At 31.2% G+C, this 19,440-nt stretch overlaps 1 protein-coding gene across 1 annotated transcript; it reads left to right on the forward strand.

Annotated features, from left to right (window-relative positions):
- The first annotated feature begins 1,419 nt into the window (after positions 1-1,419).
- On the forward strand, positions 1,420-3,057 carry LOC108472672 (endochitinase). The gene is made up of 2 exons (XM_017774225.2): positions 1,420-2,059; positions 2,559-3,057. Exons 1-2 carry the CDS (start codon positions 1,473-1,475, stop codon positions 2,926-2,928), a joined length of 957 nt encoding a protein of 318 aa, XP_017629714.1. The 5' UTR covers positions 1,420-1,472; the 3' UTR covers positions 2,929-3,057.
- Positions 3,058-19,440: the final 16,383 nt, after the last annotated feature.

A 19,440-nucleotide genomic window follows, 5' to 3' on the forward strand; every position in this document is an offset into this window, starting at 1 on the left:
GACAAGCGTATGATTCTAGATGACTCTGTTAAAAAAGTGGAAAGATTTGAATAAAAATATAGGCGCAAAAAATAGATTTGAGGAAAAAAAGAAAAAAAATGGCTCGTTTTCTATCTAGTGAGTAGTCTAAACTGGTGAGAGTTTTGAAAAATATTGTTGTACAAGGTGTTAATATAGTAAATATTCTATTTGGGCAAGATCCTATAGATGTAGGGAACTGAACTGCATAAACATCTATTGTGTTCTTTATTTTTATGCACTTTTCATTACTAATGCTTGAAGTAGTTGGAATTGCTCTAAGCACCGCTTGATTTTGCCTTCAAATATCAATTCAAACTCAAAAATCATTTTCAAATTACTCTAAAAATTGATATTATTGATATTATCTTAAAGATAAAATGATATTATATCAATAATTGTGTTAATAATTTACAAAATTTGGTCAAATTTAAATTTTATGTATAAAATTACACAAAATCAAAATTTATTTATACAATTGCATATTAAACCATAATTTATATATAGTTTTTGAGATTTATTTGAACAAAATATAATAAATAACTTATAGAAAAGTTATTAATAATTTAATATTTTAAGATTAAATAATAGTAATATAATTGATTTTAAATTAATTAAACACTTTTAAAAATATTTTATAATTACATCCCTTTTAATTCATTAATAAATTGAAACAAAATTAAAATTATAAAATTAATTTACACAACAAACCCGTATATCTCAGGAGAAAGTAAATTAATAGACTATAAGTTAAATTATTAGAGATTAGTGATTTTTCTTTCACCAATTGAGATATTTGGATCTTAACTAAACGCCAACTTAGCTCAACTGGTTACTCTGACCTAATTAAATATAATTTAATGTTGATGTGTAATTTGTCAAATTTCTGTTCCTTCATTATCTCATCTTTAATAAATGAACATAGACTGCAAAAAAATCTTCAATAATATCTATATGCCATTAAAATTTCAGATTTATTAACATCTCAACTCTTCATCACTTTCAGTCACCCAATTTAATGTATTATCGTACTATACATTATTTTTATTTTTATTATGCCATAGTTAACGTTAAAATTTTCACCAAAAAATAAATATATTTATTTTTTATTAAATTAATATAATTATTTATATGACACATACAATATATAAACATAAAAAAAATTATGTACAAAATGACTCAAAATTAAAATTTATATATAATATTACACATTAAACTAAAATTTATATATAATTTCAATATTTATCCTAAACTCTTTCTCCGCAAATAAATTGAAATTTCCTGCAACCGAATGGGTTCTTAAATTCGTATATTAGGGTAATAGGCCCACAAAATGAATGAAGCCAGCCAGCCCTTTTTGAATGGAAAAGTCCAAGAAATATCCAGCAATTATTTCTATATAGTTATATATACCCTCTAGAACTTGTTCAGTACAAAATCCACACCAAGTATCAATGGATATAAAAATGTTGTATGGTCTTTTGACTTTAACTAGTCTAGCAATTCTCTTGCAAGGCCTAGGAACATCAGCACAACAGTGCGGAAGACAAGCGGGAGGTGCACTCTGTGCAAACAGACTGTGTTGCAGCCAACATGGGTGGTGTGGCAGCACACCTGAGTACTGTGGAACTGGCTGCCAGAGCCAGTGTGGTGGCTCCACTCCAACCCCTATTGGTGGGAATGGTGTTGGCAGCATTATCACTCGTGACCTTTTTAATCAAATGCTTAAGTATCGAAATGATCCAAGATGTCCCAGCAATGGTTTCTATACTTATGATGCTTTCATTGCTGCTGCTCGATCTTTTAATGGATTTGGCACAACCGGAGACCTTGCAACCAGAAAGAGAGAGCTCGCTGCTTTCTTTGGTCAAACCTCTCATGAAACAACAGGTGGATGGCCAACTGCACCGGATGGTCCGTATGCATGGGGATATTGCTTTATTAGGGAACAAAACAACCCAGGTCCTTACTGTACTCCTGGCTCTTGGCCATGCGCTCCTGGCAGACTGTATTTTGGACGAGGACCCATTCAATTGACTCAGTAAGTTTCTCAATCTGTTGATAATTGATATAAATATATAATAAATTGCATTCTAAATTGGTCCCAACTTCAAAACGTTTAATTTGAGTGCTTAAAGTATCAATATTATATCAGTTAGGTTCTTTTGTCAACTTAACTGTTAGCTTGAGCATTAAATGTCAACTCGAATATGATGTGGATCATGTTTAAAACATATAGATCAAATTTTAAGCACATGTATCTACTATATAAGTAGCTTGGATATAACGTGTTCAAAAACAAACAATTTTATTAAAATTTGATCCATATATTTTAATTACACTCTACGTATGACTTGAATTGACATTTAATTATTAAATTAACCAGGTTGACAAAATAATTTGATTAGTAAAATAATGATACTTTGAGAACTCGACTACAACTTTTTAAAGTTTTGGATATGTAAAAACTAAACTATAGTTATGCATAACTCTCCAAATGAAGTACTAGTGCATGTTGTTAACGGGCTCAATTTCCTCAGCAACTACAACTATGGACCAGCTGGAAGAGCCATTGGAGAAGATTTGATAAATAATCCGGACATTGTAGCCACCAACGCAATAATATCCTTTAAGACAGCCATATGGTTTTGGATGACTCCACAGGGAAACAAACCGTCATGCCATAGCGTAATCATCGGGCAATGGAGACCGTCCGGTGCAGACACGGAAGCAGGCCGGGTCCCTGGTTATGGAGTCATCACTAACATAATTAATGGTGGGCTAGAGTGCGGTCGTGGTCCTGATAACAGGGTGGCTAGCAGGATTGGTTTCTACAGGAGGTACTGTGACATCTTGGGTATAAACTACGGAAGCAACTTGGATTGCTATAACCAAAGGCCTTTTGGCTGAATTGTGAACTGCACTACCCCACTCCAACAGAATAAAGTCACTATTGAGTGGAAGTTAATAAACAAATCAACAGGATTGTCTAATAAATTTTAAAATAAATAAAAAAAAAGTAAAAAATAGAGAAATTAATTACGCTTTAATTTTTAATATTTTGCAATTTTTGATGTGACCGTTGAATTGCAACCAATATCTAACAATCATGTTTTTAGTTAGTTTCTGTTTCTCCGTCTCTCTCCAAAGCTTTTAGCCAAAAACATCATTAATCATTTTAAAATTGAAATTTATCTAAATTTTAATTTAATAAGTAGATCATAATTTTTAAATACAGCATATGATAAAATTTCAAAATTTCCACCACATATATACTAAAAAAAATGATCTAATGTCCTTATCTCAAAAAGAAAAAAGAAACATATATACTGAATTTTTATGTTAATATTGATTTTTTTCTCAAAAATACTAAATATGTAAAATTATGTATTTCGGGAGAAAAACTCTATTCGAATTTAAAAACATTTCGCCACTTTTAAATGGTGAGATTCTTTCAACAAAATTTGGGTCAACTTGCCACTCACCCTTTATTTTTTTTCTTGAAGGAATAATCTGATTTTTTTTTTGTTTAAGTTTGAATGAAAAATGCAGCCCCTTGACCTTTTTATTTAAATTTATTTTATAATAAATTTTAAAATCATATAAATTTCAAGTTAAAATATGTTATTTATAATAGTAATATCTAAGCTTGAATCTTTATACTTAGAAGACGTTTGAATGTCTTTATACTTAGAAAATTTCTAAGTTGAAATTGATTTTAGGTTTAGATTATTTTAAAATTAGGTACTTTTAGATTTGAATAAATTTAGATTTAAGCTTAATATTTTTTTATTTTATTTGAAAATTGTTAAATTTAAAAATATCAAGATTGAAATGATTTAAACTTCAACATGAATCTTAACTATAAATAATTTGAATTCAAAAATAATTTTGAGATTATTTAAATACTTCAATAACTCTTCGAGTTCAATTTAAGTTTAAACTTAGATTTTTTATATATAAATAACAAATTTTAACTTTTACAAATATTTAAATTTTAAAAAGAAATTATAAAATTCAAAATCAAAGACCAGATTTACTAAACTGCTAGACTAAAATCAATCTATTTCAAATTTCATTGGATTTTTAGTTCATAAAAAATAATTTTGTAATTAAAATTAAAATTCAAAACTTAATTTAAAAAGTGAAGCGTCTGCGATACATTGCAGCTTCATTTTTCATTCAAAGTACAAACAACGAAAAGAAATTAAAAAAAAAAACCCAACAAATATGATCGTATTTGTTTTGGCAAGGAAATTGATAGTTTGCACAACGGAGTGGTTCTTAAAATCGGGTAATAGGTCCAGAAGGAAGCCAGCCAGCCTTTTTTGAATGGGAAAGTCAAAGAAAACCCCAGCAATTATTTCCATGTAATATTTATTATACCCTCGTACTTGTTCAATCCCAAACTGAGAATCCACACCAAGCATCAATGGATACGAAAAAGTTGTATGTTCTTTTGACATCAAGTAGTGTAGCAATACTCTTGTTATGCCTAGGGGCATCAGCAGAACAGTGCGGAAGACAAGTAGGAGGTGCTCTATGTCCAAATAGACCATGTTGCAGTCAACATGGGTGGTGTGGCACCCCGTCTAAGTATTGTGGAACTGGCTGCCAGAGCCAGTGTAGTGGCTCCACTCCAACCCCTATCCTCCCTAGCGGTGGCGACGATGTTGCCAGCATTATCACTCAAGACCTTTTTAATTAGATGCTTAAATATCAAAACATGGCAGATGTTTCAGTAATGGTTTTTATACCTACAATGCTTTCATTGCTGCTGCTCGATCTTTTAATGGATTCGGCACAACCGGAGACCTTACAACCTGAAAGAGGGAGCTCACAACTTTCTTGGCTCGAACTTCTCATGAAACAACAGGGCAAGTGCACCAAATGGCTCGTATGCATAGGGGTATTGCTTTACTAAGGAACAAGATAACTTTGGAATTTTTTGTGTCACACCTCAAGTCTAATGGTCAAAGATTAGGCATTAATAGGAAAAATAATCTATTTAGCGAAGTCCTATCTGCCCAATTATTTATTAATTTTGGCGTGTAGGACGGGCGTATAACAACAATTGTGTAAGTATATATGTCAGATCACTTTGTTAGTTGAAGAGAGATAATTATTAATTAAAAATGTAATATGGTATAGGTGTACGCTAGAAGTATAACACGCCCTGTTAGTTTGAGTTACCTTACTAGTTAAGTCGTAAGGTAATCTAGTTAGGAATCAACTGGATAGATTGATCTGATATTTATTATTTAAGATCATCATTGATGTTCTATTCAGAAACTGTAAACCATTATTAAGGACAACTCAAAGAATGTGTGACACTTATTAAGTTCCACCAAATAAGTTGGGTCATATTTATATGTTCAAGAAAGGTTCTGTAGCGACGTAAAAATTTCGCTTTAGTCGTTAGTTGAGGCGATTATTTGAAAATTTGAAAATGAAATTTCGGTTTTAAAGAGAAAAGGAGTCGCCGCCGATCTTTTTTCTAGGTGTGATCAGACACCTAATAAATCTTCTTTTTTAGAAAAGAAAATTTATTCTTGAACAAAAATGAAGGCCGAATTTGGGTCTACATGAAAATCTAGAGAAAAATAGGGTTCGGGAGTCGGTTACGCACAAGGAAGGTATTAGCACCCTCGCGACGCCCAAAATTGGTATCTTATTAAACACGCGTTGTCTTAATTCTCAAAAATACAAGTTTAATTTAATATTTAATTGCAATCCGATTAAAATACGAGAATTTGAAATTTTTGGTCTTTTAGAAGGACATCTCGTTTTTAACACGAGCCAATGATATCCACCCAACATAGCGATGAAATCAGTGACTTAGTGTTGAAATTGGCACGTTGCCTTATTTATTAAAAAACATAAAAAAATAACATCATTTGCAATAGGAATTTGTAAATAATGCGAACGATGATACAATTAATGAAAAATATTAAAACGCAATATTAGAATAAAAATAACAATAATATTCAAAATAAAGAAAATGATAATAAAAATAATGTTCTAATAATATAATAAAAGAAATAATATATTTGTAATAATAGTAGAAAATACTAATATGTACATGAAAAATACACATGTATATATATGTTAATAATAATGATAATGATAATATGAAAATATAACAATAGTAAAATAATGATATTAATACCTAAATACAAACATAGATATAGTATCTAAAATATAATAATAATGAAAATATAAATAGATAAGAAATATAATAGATGAGTAATAAGAAAATGAAAATATAATAATAATAATAATAATAATAATAATAATAATAAATAAAATGATAACAGTGATATTAGTAATAAAATAATAGAAAATAATAGTACATTAATAATAATATATGTTGATAACAATAATAATATATAAAAATAGGAAATAATAATATGGTAAAAAATAATATGTTAATAAAAATAATGGTAGTAGTAATAATAATAATAATAATAATAATAATAATAATAATAATAATAATACATTAAATTACAATAATAAAGTAATAATAGTGATAATGATAATAATAATAGTAGCAAAAAATAATAATATTAGTGGTAATAATAGTAATAATAAAATATTAATATTAGTATTAATAATAACGGCGTAGTAGAAAATAATAATAATAATAATGGCAAATAAAAGTAATAGTAATAATAATAGCAATAATAAATAGTACTAATAACAATAATACAAATAATTAAAGTTTGAAATTATTTACAAAGATACAAATGATGAAATGATAATAAAGGAGTGATGATGTATAAATAATATAAGTGTGCTAAAAGTACACATGTATATTAGTTTGATATGAAAACGTCAACATATAAGTAAACATGAAAAGAAAATGTATAAATAATAATAGTAATGATACAACGGTAATGATAGCAACAATAACGATAGTTATAATAATAACAATAATAATAATAATAATAATAATAATAATAATAATTTTGGGATAATAAAATAGCAAAAATGACTTAAAGGGATTAAATCGAACTTAAAACAAAAGTTTTGGGTCAAATCTAGAGTAAATAAAAGAGAAAATGACTAAATTGCATGCGCAAACAAATAAGAGGGACTAGATCGGGCAATAAACCCTCCCTCCAAAACGCGCAGCATCGCAAGGGACCTGATTGAAATCCAAGCATAAATCCGGGGCAAAATTAAAAATCCATAAAAACTTAATTGCGAAATATCAGAAAAGCGGAAGGGCTAAAAGCGCAATTAGCCCTTCCAATGAAAAACACGCGGATCCTGAGCGGAGCGGGTCGGGTCGCACGGGTCAGGCATGAAACGACGTCGTTTTGGGCGTTTAAGGCCAGTCCCAAAACGACGTCATTTTGGTGGCCTATATAAATCCAATTTTTTTTAAAAAGTTCATTTCTACTTTGTTTTTTAAAAAAAAAATTATTTTTCCTCTTTGCTCTCTGCAGAGGTCCCTGTTCCGGTGAGAAATTCGACCGGTCGCCATTGCTAATCGCCGCCGCCGGCCACCGTGAAAAATAAAAAAGGTATGTTTTTTTTATTCTTTTTTTTATTTCTTGTATTTTGTATATATCTATATATATGTTGCTTTAAAAAAAAAAAAAGAAAATAAAGGAAATATGTATACGTATATTCAAGGAAAAAAGAAAAGTAAACTAAAAAAAATCAAACCTTTACGCGACGAATTTGTTTTTTGTGTTCTGCTTGCTTGCTGTTTTTTGTTCTTAAAGAAAAATCAAATCTTTTTTTTTGTATTTCTCCAAAATTGCCGAATCCCTACAAATGATTTTTGTTTGGCTTTTTATAGCCATTTTACATCAATTTTTTATTATTTGCTGTCTTTTCTTCTTTGGTTTGCAGGTGCAAGTGGCGGTGGGTGGTGGTGGCAGACGGCATGGGACGGTGGTTAGGCTATCACAGTGGCTAGGAGGGCTAGGGTTTATTATTTTTTGTTTTATTTTCGGGTTGGGCTATTAAGGTTTTATTTTTGGGACGTTTGGTTTAGTGGTTAGGTGGGCTGTTTTAGTTTAGTTTGGGTTTGATTTGTTTGGGTTAGTTGGGTTTTGGGTGTGGGTTTTATGTATGAGGTCAAAATTGGCCTACAACAGGTTCTATAGAAGATTCTTCTTCTTCTTGAGAAATGTAACTTTCTGGTTCTTTTCCTAAAAATTTAAAATGTACCTTTTCCTGATTAAATTGGAAGTTATTATTCTGGATTTAATCAATGGTTATTCTATTTCCAAGTAAATATGATAGTTCTGTATGTTAGATTTTGATTAAATAAGTCTTTAAGAAGTATAATAATAGTTAGATTGTAAGTGCAAGGTTTTACATGAAGGTTGTCAGCATTTGAGATGATAATATATAGTATGTGAATAAGTTGTAATGGTGAACCTATGTTCTGTAAGCAGTTGTGATTGTTGGATCGTGTTGGATGTTCAAGTATGGAGCTTCGAGATACAGTTTAAGTGAGTTATCAAGTGAGTCTTTACTCTGACTCTTGTGTGTAGATTACAAGTAAAGTATATACATAAAGGATGATAAAATGCATATGATACTTGGTAAATGAAAGAGTATAGAAAAGGGGAAATTTAGTGCCATGATAAAATGTATAAGTTTCTTTTGACAAGAACAATGATTGGTAAGTACGTAGGTAAGGACAATGTGAATGATCAGGAAACATGGATGGTATGATAAGTGAATATTATAAGAATGTTCCTTTTGTGTTTGTCTTTGGTATAACAACTATCTTTCTAACAAGATCGATGGATCACGTTTGGAAAAGCAAGAGTAAGACCATGTGATTATGATTCATGGCATCTTAAATGATATGGAAACATTCATGGTGTAGCCTCCAATAAAATGAATACTAGATTGGCAGAACACGATACATGAATGTGTATAAGATCATGTGGTTAAAACCCATGGCAAGATATGTCTATACGATAGTTCATAGTGTAGCTTTCGAAATATGTAAATTGAATTGGCGGATTATGATACATGAATCTATGTATAAGTCAATGAGGAAGAAATATAACACCCCTAACTCGTATCTATCGCCGAAACAGGGTTACAGAGCATTACCAAACAAACAGAACAATAAACCATTCAATTCATACATCAATGCAAACATAATCTAATTTCATTCACATACATTCATAATACCCATTAATCGAGCCCTCGAGGTCCTAAAAATACTATAGAAACAATCTAAGACTAAATTAAAAACATTTAGAAAGTTAAAGAAAAAATTGAAAAATTTAGACTGCAAGGGTCACACCGCCGTGTGCCTTACATGGCTGAGCACACTCCTGCGTCTCAGGTCGTGTGACTTTCAAAATAGGGACACATAGTCGTGTCCCTCCCCATGTAACTTTCTGACTTAGGTCACAAGGCCAAGCCACATGCCCGTGTGCCAGGCTATGTAACCTTCGAAATGGCCTCACATGCCCGTGTGCCAGGCTGTTTGCTAGGCCATGTAACTTTCAAAAAGAAACCATGAAACCTACAGGGGACACATGGCCGTGTCGCATGGCCGTGTGTCATACGTGACTGAGTTACACGTCCATGTTTCAGGCCGCGTGGACACAAAATTGCCCAAATTCAAGCCATTCTCAATACCAAATCATGCAATCACTTAAAAACCTCTTGTACATATCATCCATGCATCAAAACTTGACCAAAATCTACATAAAATGACCAATTCAAAATTCTAAGATCATTCAACCAATATGCCATACAAGGCACCTCAATTTCAATCATTCAAACATACCTACTCAATGTGACATTAATCAAGCCAAAAACATACCAAATCAACCTATTACATGCCTAACCAATGTACCCTCATTAGTACCACAAGTATATACAATTGTATATCAAAATGAAAGCTAAACACAACTTATCAATTCATCAAATTCACACTTAACCAATGTACCTAACATAGGTACTTTAAATACACATATCAATAACACATACCATTTTTATTTGCATTGTAACATCCACTTCATTCACATATGTCTTATAGTTAACAACATGAATATAAGTCATACTTAACATTACACACATCCAAACCACTTATAAAGACATACATTCATAATACATGCCATATAAACTGAAAAGGGCATTCCAAAAACTATCGAAATTAAGTTGGATAGTGTGACTTTAGTGTCGAACCTTCCGAGTATCTACAAAAAAAAAAAACCAAGATTAACAGAAGTAAGCTATAAGAAGCTTAGTACATCGTCATCTAACCAAAACATACTAGATGCTCACACGAGCCAATCCAACTGAAACACACCAATGCTCAAAAAAGCTAGTCCCTCTTGAACACACCAAATAAAGAGTATAATACGAGAGTTCGCAACAAATACTGAACCTCAATTTACTCGGGTAATATAAATATACAAACCCTCCAAAGTCATCTCTACTCCAAACCCTCATAACACACCAAATCACGACTGTACTCTATCCCGCGTTCAATCCAAACCGAGCATCAAATTTCAAAAGTATATATCAAATAATCATTCATTAACAACAATTAATATATATATGTTGTAGCATGTTATTTTACTCAACAATTCATAAATATATTAAATTCTAAACCGTACGAACTTACATGGACTTAATTGTAATAGTTGCAGAAGTTCAGAGACTATTTCACCATTTTTCCTTTTCCATGAGTATCTACGAGATCTTAATCTAAAATGTAAAATTTCTCAATTATCAGCTTATATTTTACATTTCAATCCATTTTACAATTAATACCCTTTTATTTTTTAAATTTACACAATTACCCCAAACCTTTACAATTTTTGCAATTTAGTCCCTTAACCTGAAATTCATCAAATTAATCATTTTTCTCAAGTAAAAATTCTATCCAAATATACTAGGCCCTTAAAAAGTCCCTAATGAATATTAAATTTACTATAAAACCCTAAAATTTTAACATTTTCACAATTTAATCCTAAAATCAAAATCTAACAAAAAATCACTTTACAAAATTATCAAACAACACAACCAAAATTCCAAATACATGGTATTCATAAAAAACATTCAATATTCATCAATTCAAACTTCCAAAATTTTTAAAAGAATTAAAAAGAAGGTACGAGCTAGCTGGACCTAATTGCGATGATTTCAAAAACATAAAAATTACAAGAAAACAGGTCAAATTCCGTACAATGAACGGATAAAAGATGAACAAAGCTTCCTAGGTCATTAATGTGAGTTTCGGCCATGAAGAAGAAAAAGAAATGAAGAATTTAGCCTTTTGATTCAATTTGTATTATTTAATTTTAACTTTTTTATAATTTTACCATTAAAAGTTTAATTTTTTTTTATCATTTTATTCAAGTTGTCGTCCAACCAAAATACTTATGGGTAATTTACCACATAGGTCCTTTCTCAATTAACTTTTAAACTATTTAATCATCTAAATGTAATAATTACTAAGTTTTGCACTTTTTTTTTTATAATTTAGTCTTTTTTCATTAATTAGCTATCTAAACGTTAAAATTTCTTGACCAAATTTTAATACGATTGTAACACTGCTTACCTGTATCCAATGCCAGAACAAGATACGAGGCATTACTGGACTTAATCTCAAACAAACATTCAAAATCGAGACATGAATTTCCACTCAAATTTAAAACTTTTCGAAAATATTCATATCATCCCTTAAACGAGCCTACGAGGCTCAAAGCATACATTGAGAGTGGTTCGGGACTAAACCGAGAACTTTAGAAAATTTCTCTATACTTAGAAATTTTTTCATCAAAACAAGCGTCACACACCTGTGTGGCTTGGGACATGCCCGCGTGGGTAGGCAGTGTGGTCACACACGCCCGTGTCTCTAACCCGTATAACTCTCTGTTTATGACATCATGCACCCAAGGAAGTCACAAAGCCAAGTCACACTCCCGTGTGCTAGGCTATGTGGCAAATTTAATTTTTGAAAATTTTCATAAAATAAATGCAGACTTCACACGCCCCAGACACACGCCCATGTCCCTAGGCCGTGTCCTTCACACGGTCTTGTCTCTGCCTGTGTGGGCAAAAATAAGGCTATTTACCAAGCCATTTTGCCACCTTTACTTGTCCCAACCTACACAACAACAAGCCACACCAATCTAAGCATACACATACAACCAAATCAGCCACAACAAGATATCAATACATCATTCGCACATACTAACATTTATCATGCATTAACATCATATACTTTCTTTTCCATTCATGCCAATTTCATCTTCATGATAAGCTTCATCACATAAACATACCAAGGGCCAATAAGATTAATATTAGCCAACTTCCAATGGCCATATACAAAATGAATCATTAACCATTACAATGCTAATACATTTGGCTAAACCAATATAACACATAACAAAATGACCAAGTCCCTATACATGACGTACTTAAAATATAGAAACCAAGTATACCCAAAACAATCGTTTGATAGTGTGAATCGAGCTCCGATGTTCCTCGATCCCCAAGCTAGCCTGGCGATATTATAAGGAATGGAAAGAAAATAGGAGTAAGTTTTAAAGCTTAGTAAGTTTGCATGCAAATAATAAGCAAGATAAATCATTCATTAAATATATAACTACTTAACATAAGTTAACATAAATATCATCATGTATCTTAGGCATAGCTTACTCATTTGCATTCTTACCAAGAGTTCATCTCATACTAAAGTCCATACTCATGAATTTTACATACATACCTGTACCAACTTGTAACCTAGTCACATACTTTGTCATCTTTGACATACTCTTCGGATTACCTGTTGAACACTTGGAATACTATTGGATACACGAAAGGTCTCACACATAAGTGCCACATACGTAGCCAATGCTACCTCATATCTCATAACACATGGGCTCACATACGAGCTAATCACGGGCCTGCTCACACAAGCTGTCAGTCAAGACGTAACTACACGGGCTGCTCACACAAGCTTTCAGTATCCGCAACACATGCCGGACTACCCAGCCACTAGTAAGACGTACACGACTAGCACCCGGATTCATTAGATCACGTAACACATGGTTTCCTAGTGACATGTCACTTGTATCCTAATATATTCCTAAGGTTCAACCGGGATTTTCTCATCGTCGAAACTTAGTTGAATATGTCCATAGAAACAATTGTACAATTTATGCAATATTAAGCATTAAATACATAATATAACGTTGCGTTATTTACACACAAACTTACCTCGGTAAAAAATAGTTGGAAATGGACCTAATCGTCAATAACCTTGTTTTTCCCCCGATCAAGGTCCTAACTTCATTTTTCTTGATCTATAATAGAAAAATTAACTTATTTAATTATCACATTACTTAATTCTGTCCAAAAATCAACTTACGGCAAAATTATATTTTTGCCTCTAAACTTTGACATATTTACAAATTAGTCCTTAAGCTTGTAAAATGAAATGTATCTATTTTCTTTGTTACCCAAGCCTAGCTAAACCTAAATCATATTCATAATAGCCCACATTTTTCATTAAATCACATTTCTAACACCCATTTTCACAACTTTTATAAATAATTCCTTTTTATGCATTTTTACTAAAAATCACTTAGTAAAAATTGTTTATCACACCTTAAACATACAAAATCTTCCATCAAACATCAAAATACAAGCATGTCACACATGGGAAAATTTTTAAACATGAACCTTACTTCAAAATAATGGTAGAAATAGGTAAATCGGGTTACGAGGACTTCAAAAATGTAAAGAACATTAAAAACGGGGCTAGGATGCACTTATAATCAAGCTTGAAAGTTGAAGAAATCCTAGCTATGGAGCCCTTATGAAATTCGGCCAAGGTAGAAGAAAGATGAGCAAATTTTGACTTGATTTTCCCTTTTTATTCTTTTATTTACCAAATGACCAAAATGCCCTTAATACCTTTCTTTAAAATTTTATCTCACCATGTCCATTTTTGTCCACTAACTTAACAAATGGTTTAATTTTCATATAATGACCTCTAATTTAAAATCTCATAGCAATTGGACACCTCTAGCATGTAGAACTCAACTTTTGCACTTTTTATAATTTAGTCCTTTTTACTAAATTGACTACCCAACGTCAAAATTTTCAAACGAAATTTTCAAAAAATCATCTGTGAAATCGTAGACCATAAAAATATAATAAAAACAAATTTTACTGTGTCGAATTCGTGGTCTCGAATCCATTGTTTCGACTAGCCCCAAAATTGGGCAGTTAAAATGACTAAAATGACTCTATAAATATTCTAAAAACAATATTTAAGAGTCAACAAGAAAAAAATTTATGGTCCCGAAACCACTATTCTGTCACCACTAAAAATCAGGTTGTTACAAGAAAATCATAGCACACTTTGTGAAGTCCACTAGGACAATAGATACGTGACTCTTTATGTCACATTTGTGGCGTATTTTGTATGATTTCATTATGGCATATTTTTTTTATCGTATGTTTTCCTTTGAGGTGTATTCTTGGTATAGTCTGATGGTGTATTATGTTTAGATCTTTGATGTGCTTAGTTTTTTAAGTATGAAATAAAGTGAGTGACTGTTGTATGGTAAATTCAGTATAATTTTGATCAGATGATAATAAGGATAAGATAATTGAAGTTGACTGAGGGAAATAGACCTGTGTGTAATTGTATAAGATAGAAGAAGATGTTCGTGAATAGCAATGAAAATTCGTATATATGAAAAGTGTATTTGCCATATCTGAGTAAACTAGGTATTACCTTGAAATTGTAGAATCTGAGTAGTTCCATTATTCGGGACATATTGATACTTTGGTTCAAATAATTTTTTGTCAGTATATAGCAAGCATTGAGACTGAACTGAATGCTATTTGGTTAAGAGTTGACAATATATAAATTGTATAGGTATCTTCCAAACGTGAAATTATTCGCCCAATATTTAAAATTGTAAATTACCATTATGAAAGAAGTGTATGTGAGGAGATATGATCAGTATATAATGTACTGTGAAAAGATCTTTGTTGGAGTATTAAGCAATATAAGAGTACTGAAAGGAATGGAAAGATTGCAATTCAGTTTAATAGTATAAAGAACGGGTAAGAGTAGAAGTGTAGTAATTGGCGTATAAGTATAAGTTTGAAATTGTGATGGTATTCGCCCAAGCCAGTAAATGAATTAAAAGAGCAATTGGCATGGATGATCTTTTAGTTTTATAAGTATTCGTTAAGATGCTTTATTTCAACTCTCACTAAGTTCTTTGAACTTATTTATGCTATCTTTATGTTTCAGGTATTGATGTTAGGTTGCGTTTGGAGGGACGTTGCCAAGAATACGCCAAGGAAGGGGCACGTTGGATTATTATGCATACAGTGTTGTGGTAGTGGTGTAATGTAGAGATTCATTTTATAAATTATGCAACCATCCAAATGTAGTTGTAAAAAGGATATATTGTAAAGTTCAAAACATGTTTAGTATAAGAAGAAAGCCAAGTGTTAGTCATGAAACATGTAAATGATTTTATAAATTATGTAACCGTCTAAATATAGTTGTAGAAAGGATTATTATTATGTAACTCACCAACGAAGAATATGAATGATCTAACTCTTCATGAACCATGGAGTGGAAGAAAGACAAGTGTTAGTCATTTATAAGTGTTTGCAGTATTTGTTAGTCATTTATGATTGTTTGTAGCATTCCTTATGCATATATAGCAATCAAAAAAGATTGAATCTTGACAATCAAAGTTCAAAACATGTTTTCATTGGCTATGACTCAAATTCTAAAGGCTACAAGTTGTACAACCCAAGCAAGGGAAAGATTATTGTAAGTCGAGATGTTAAGCTTGCTGAATGAGCAAAGTTGGAATTGGGAGGTCCAAAAAGAACATTCTTATGATTCCTTTCTATATACTGAGGAAGAAGAGGAGACCATGGCATTGGTGTAAGATGTTAATCCTCTATCTTCACCTGCTCCTATCCATGAAGAAATTTCCAAAGAAAGCTCGATTGAAAAACCTTGAAAAATGACAAGTATCTATGATTTGTATGATTCTACTGAAGTTATTAATGACTTATTTTACCTTTTTGTAGGTAGTGAGCCACTAAACTTAGAAGAAGCTATGAAAAAAGAAACATAGAAAGTAACTATGGATGAAAAAATCAAATCTAATGAGAAAAACAACATTTGGAGTTATCAATACTTCCAAAAGGTCATTAAGCTATTGGAGTTAAGTGGGTTTTCAAGAAAAAGAAGAATCCAAGTGGAGAATTTGAAAGATACAAAGCAAGACTCATTGCTAAAGGTTACAAGCAAAAGCATGAGATTGATTATGTGAAGTATTTGCACCTGTTGCTCGAATTGAAATAATTTATTTACTTATTTCCTTGGTGACTTAAATGAAGTGGAAAATACATCAACTTGATATAAAGTCGGCATTTCTTAATGGGTTTTTAGAAGAAGAAGAAGTTTATATTGAACAACCCATGGAATACAAAGTCAATAGGCAATGAGATAAATGTCTAAGGCTAAAGAAGACACTAAATAGGTTGAAATAAGTACCCCGAGCATGGTATAGTCACATTGTAACGACGTAAAAAAAAAATTTTAGTTTCGCTTGGTCGCTAATTGTGGCGATTTATTAAACATTTGAAAACCAACTTTCGATTTTATTAACAAAGGGAGTCGCCACCGATTTTTTTTCCAGGTGTGACCGGACACCTAATAAATCATCCTTTTTAGAAAAGAAAACTTATTCTTGCACAAAAATGAAGGCGAATTTAGGTCTCGTCAAAAGCCAAAGTAAAGTTGGGTTCGAGAGTTGATTCTGCGAGGAAGGTATTAGCACCTCGCGACGCCCAAAATTGGTATCTCATAAACATGTGTTGACTTGATTTTCAAAATACGAGTTCAATATAATATTTAATCGTGATCCGATTGAAAAATGAGAATTTTAGTTTTCGATTTTTTTAGAAAGGGTGTCCGTTTTTTAACACAAGTAATTTAATTTCACCCAACATAGCGATGAAATCGATGGCTTAATATTAATCGGTACATTGACTTATTTTTGAAATTAATTAAAACATGAGAAAAATATTCCTAAAGTGATAAATTAAAAATAGATAAAGGACTTAAAAAAATGATATCATTAATGAAAAATATTAACATGGAATACTAGAATATTAGAATAACAATAATAATGATATTTACAAAATAAAAACAAATCATGTACTAATAATAAAATAGGAAAAATGATATATTTGGTAATAATAATATAAAATAATAATATGTATATAAAATACATATATATATATGCATATAATAAAAGTATGTAATAATAATAATAATAATATCTACAATAAAAGAAAATATTAGGAAGCGTACATAAAAAATATATACATAAAAATTTACAACAATAATATAAAATAATGATATGTGCAAAATATATATATATATACATATGTACATAAAATATACACTAATATAATAATAGTTATAATAATACTAGCAATAGTAATAATTTGTAATAATAATATATACACAATATGGTATTTAAAATATCTATATATATATGTATATAATAGTATTTAAGAATATATACATAAGAAATATATAACTAATGGCATTAAAAAATATATACATAATATATATAAAATACCTAAAAAAAAAGAAGGGGAAAGAAGAGAAGGGAGGGGGAGGAAATCCGCCAAGGGGGGGGTCACGGTCGGTCGTCGTCATCGCCGTCGTCGTCAACCCATGCCGGCCAGTGGTGGTGGTGGGAAAAGGTAAATTTTTTAACAATATATGTATATATAAAGAAAAAAAAAAACAACAAAAAAAAGAAAAAAAAAGATTAAAAAAGAGGAAAAAGAAAAAGATGCAACATTTTTATTGATGTTTCTTTTGTGTTCAAAATTTGAAGGATTTTGTGTTTTTTTTTCAATCTTTGTAAAATCCTCTCCTTACATGATTTTTGAATGGCTTTTTATAGCCATTTTTACATGATTTTCTATTATTTCTTTTTCTATTTTGTAGGTGGTGGTGGTAGACAATGGATATCAAAAATGGGAGGAAAAATGGGGCAAGTGGGAAAGTGGTTAGATGGCTAGGGTTTTTTTAGTTTTTTTTTGGGGGGTTAGGTTTTTCTTTTTTCTTCTTTTTTTTTTGGGTTAGGTTTTTCTTTTTTCTTTTTTTTTGGGGGTTAGGTTTTTTTGGGGGGGGCCTTAATGGGCTTTTGAATTGGGTTTAATATTTAGGTTTTGTAATGGGTTTGGGTAGATGTAAATGGGTCATGAGTTAAGGGTTTTAGTGGGTTTAGAGGTTTGGTTGGGTTTTGATGAAATCGGGCCCGGGCAATTTGGGCTTCTACACACATCGACAAGTACTTTCAAGGTAATGGATTTGTACAGTGTCATCATGAATATGCTCTTTACATCAAGATGAATGATGGTGGTGGTATCTTGGTTGTTTGTCTTTATGTGGACGATTTGATCTTTACGGAAAATAATCTAAATTTGTTTGAAAATTTCAAGAAGGACATGTCACTTGAGTTGAAATACCTTCTAAGTTACTCATGCTTGGGGCCTTCATAGTATATATAAGTTGAATGCTCAAAAGCAAAAAGCAAAAAAAATCATAGTAAAAGTGAGTTTCAATCCTAATATTTTTCTTGTCTTTCTTACCAAAACCCTTTTTAAAACTTATTTCTTTTATTCCACTTTCCAACATTGCCCTACCCACTCTAAGAGAATAACTGAAAAGATGAAGGGTGGATTTGGATAGGCGATGGTGTGTGGTACAGTATCTAATCTCATCGCCACTGCTGTTTTTACACTAATCGCAAGTAAACACATCGCCTATCCAAACTTACCCTAAATCAATAAAAATATTAGTAGGAAATTTCAAGTTTTAATCACTGAACTAATTAGATTGTCTTCTAAAATCAATAAAGTTGTGATATGTGGTAAAAGATAAAAGTTTTTTTTAATGTATTTGTTTAAATAAACAATATTTTGTGGTCTCATTTTGTAAACTTTGACATCAGCATAAAATGTTAAAGAATTTAAATTCAAAAACTTTTTAATTTCTTTGTCGAAAAATATCTTGAACTTGACCTTGACCTTGACCTTGACTTTGTCAGCAACCACAACCATAATCCAGCAGGAGAAGCAATAAATGTGATCTCTTGAAGGACCCCGATGCGGTAGCAGAGGCATCTGTACTCAGTCGTCAACTCCTCACACACAACCGGATCCAGAAATCATGAAAAATGAAATGACAACGCTCTCGACCCTCTGTCTCTCATTTGCTTATCTAGTGTACGTGGGTTTTGTAAGGCTATGTTGGCTCTTATTTTATAATATGATATTCCTTTCGGCTGGCCCAGAATAAGGATCCTCAGCCTGAGATGATTTTTTTTGGGCTGATAAACAATTGGG

Source organism: Gossypium arboreum, chromosome 11, assembly GCF_025698485.1.
Source record: "Gossypium arboreum isolate Shixiya-1 chromosome 11, ASM2569848v2, whole genome shotgun sequence".
In the NCBI taxonomy this organism is placed as follows: Eukaryota; Viridiplantae; Streptophyta; class Magnoliopsida; order Malvales; family Malvaceae; genus Gossypium; species Gossypium arboreum.

Excerpts from the sequence above, each read along its gene's own strand:
- LOC108472672 (XM_017774225.2), top strand. The coding sequence starts at position 1,473 with ATGGATATAAAAATGTTGTATGGTCTTTTGACTTTAACTAGTCTAGCA. Across the intron at positions 2,060-2,558 it reads GGACCCATTCAATTGACTCA|CAACTACAACTATGGACCAG; the intron begins GTAAGTTTCTCA and ends CAATTTCCTCAG.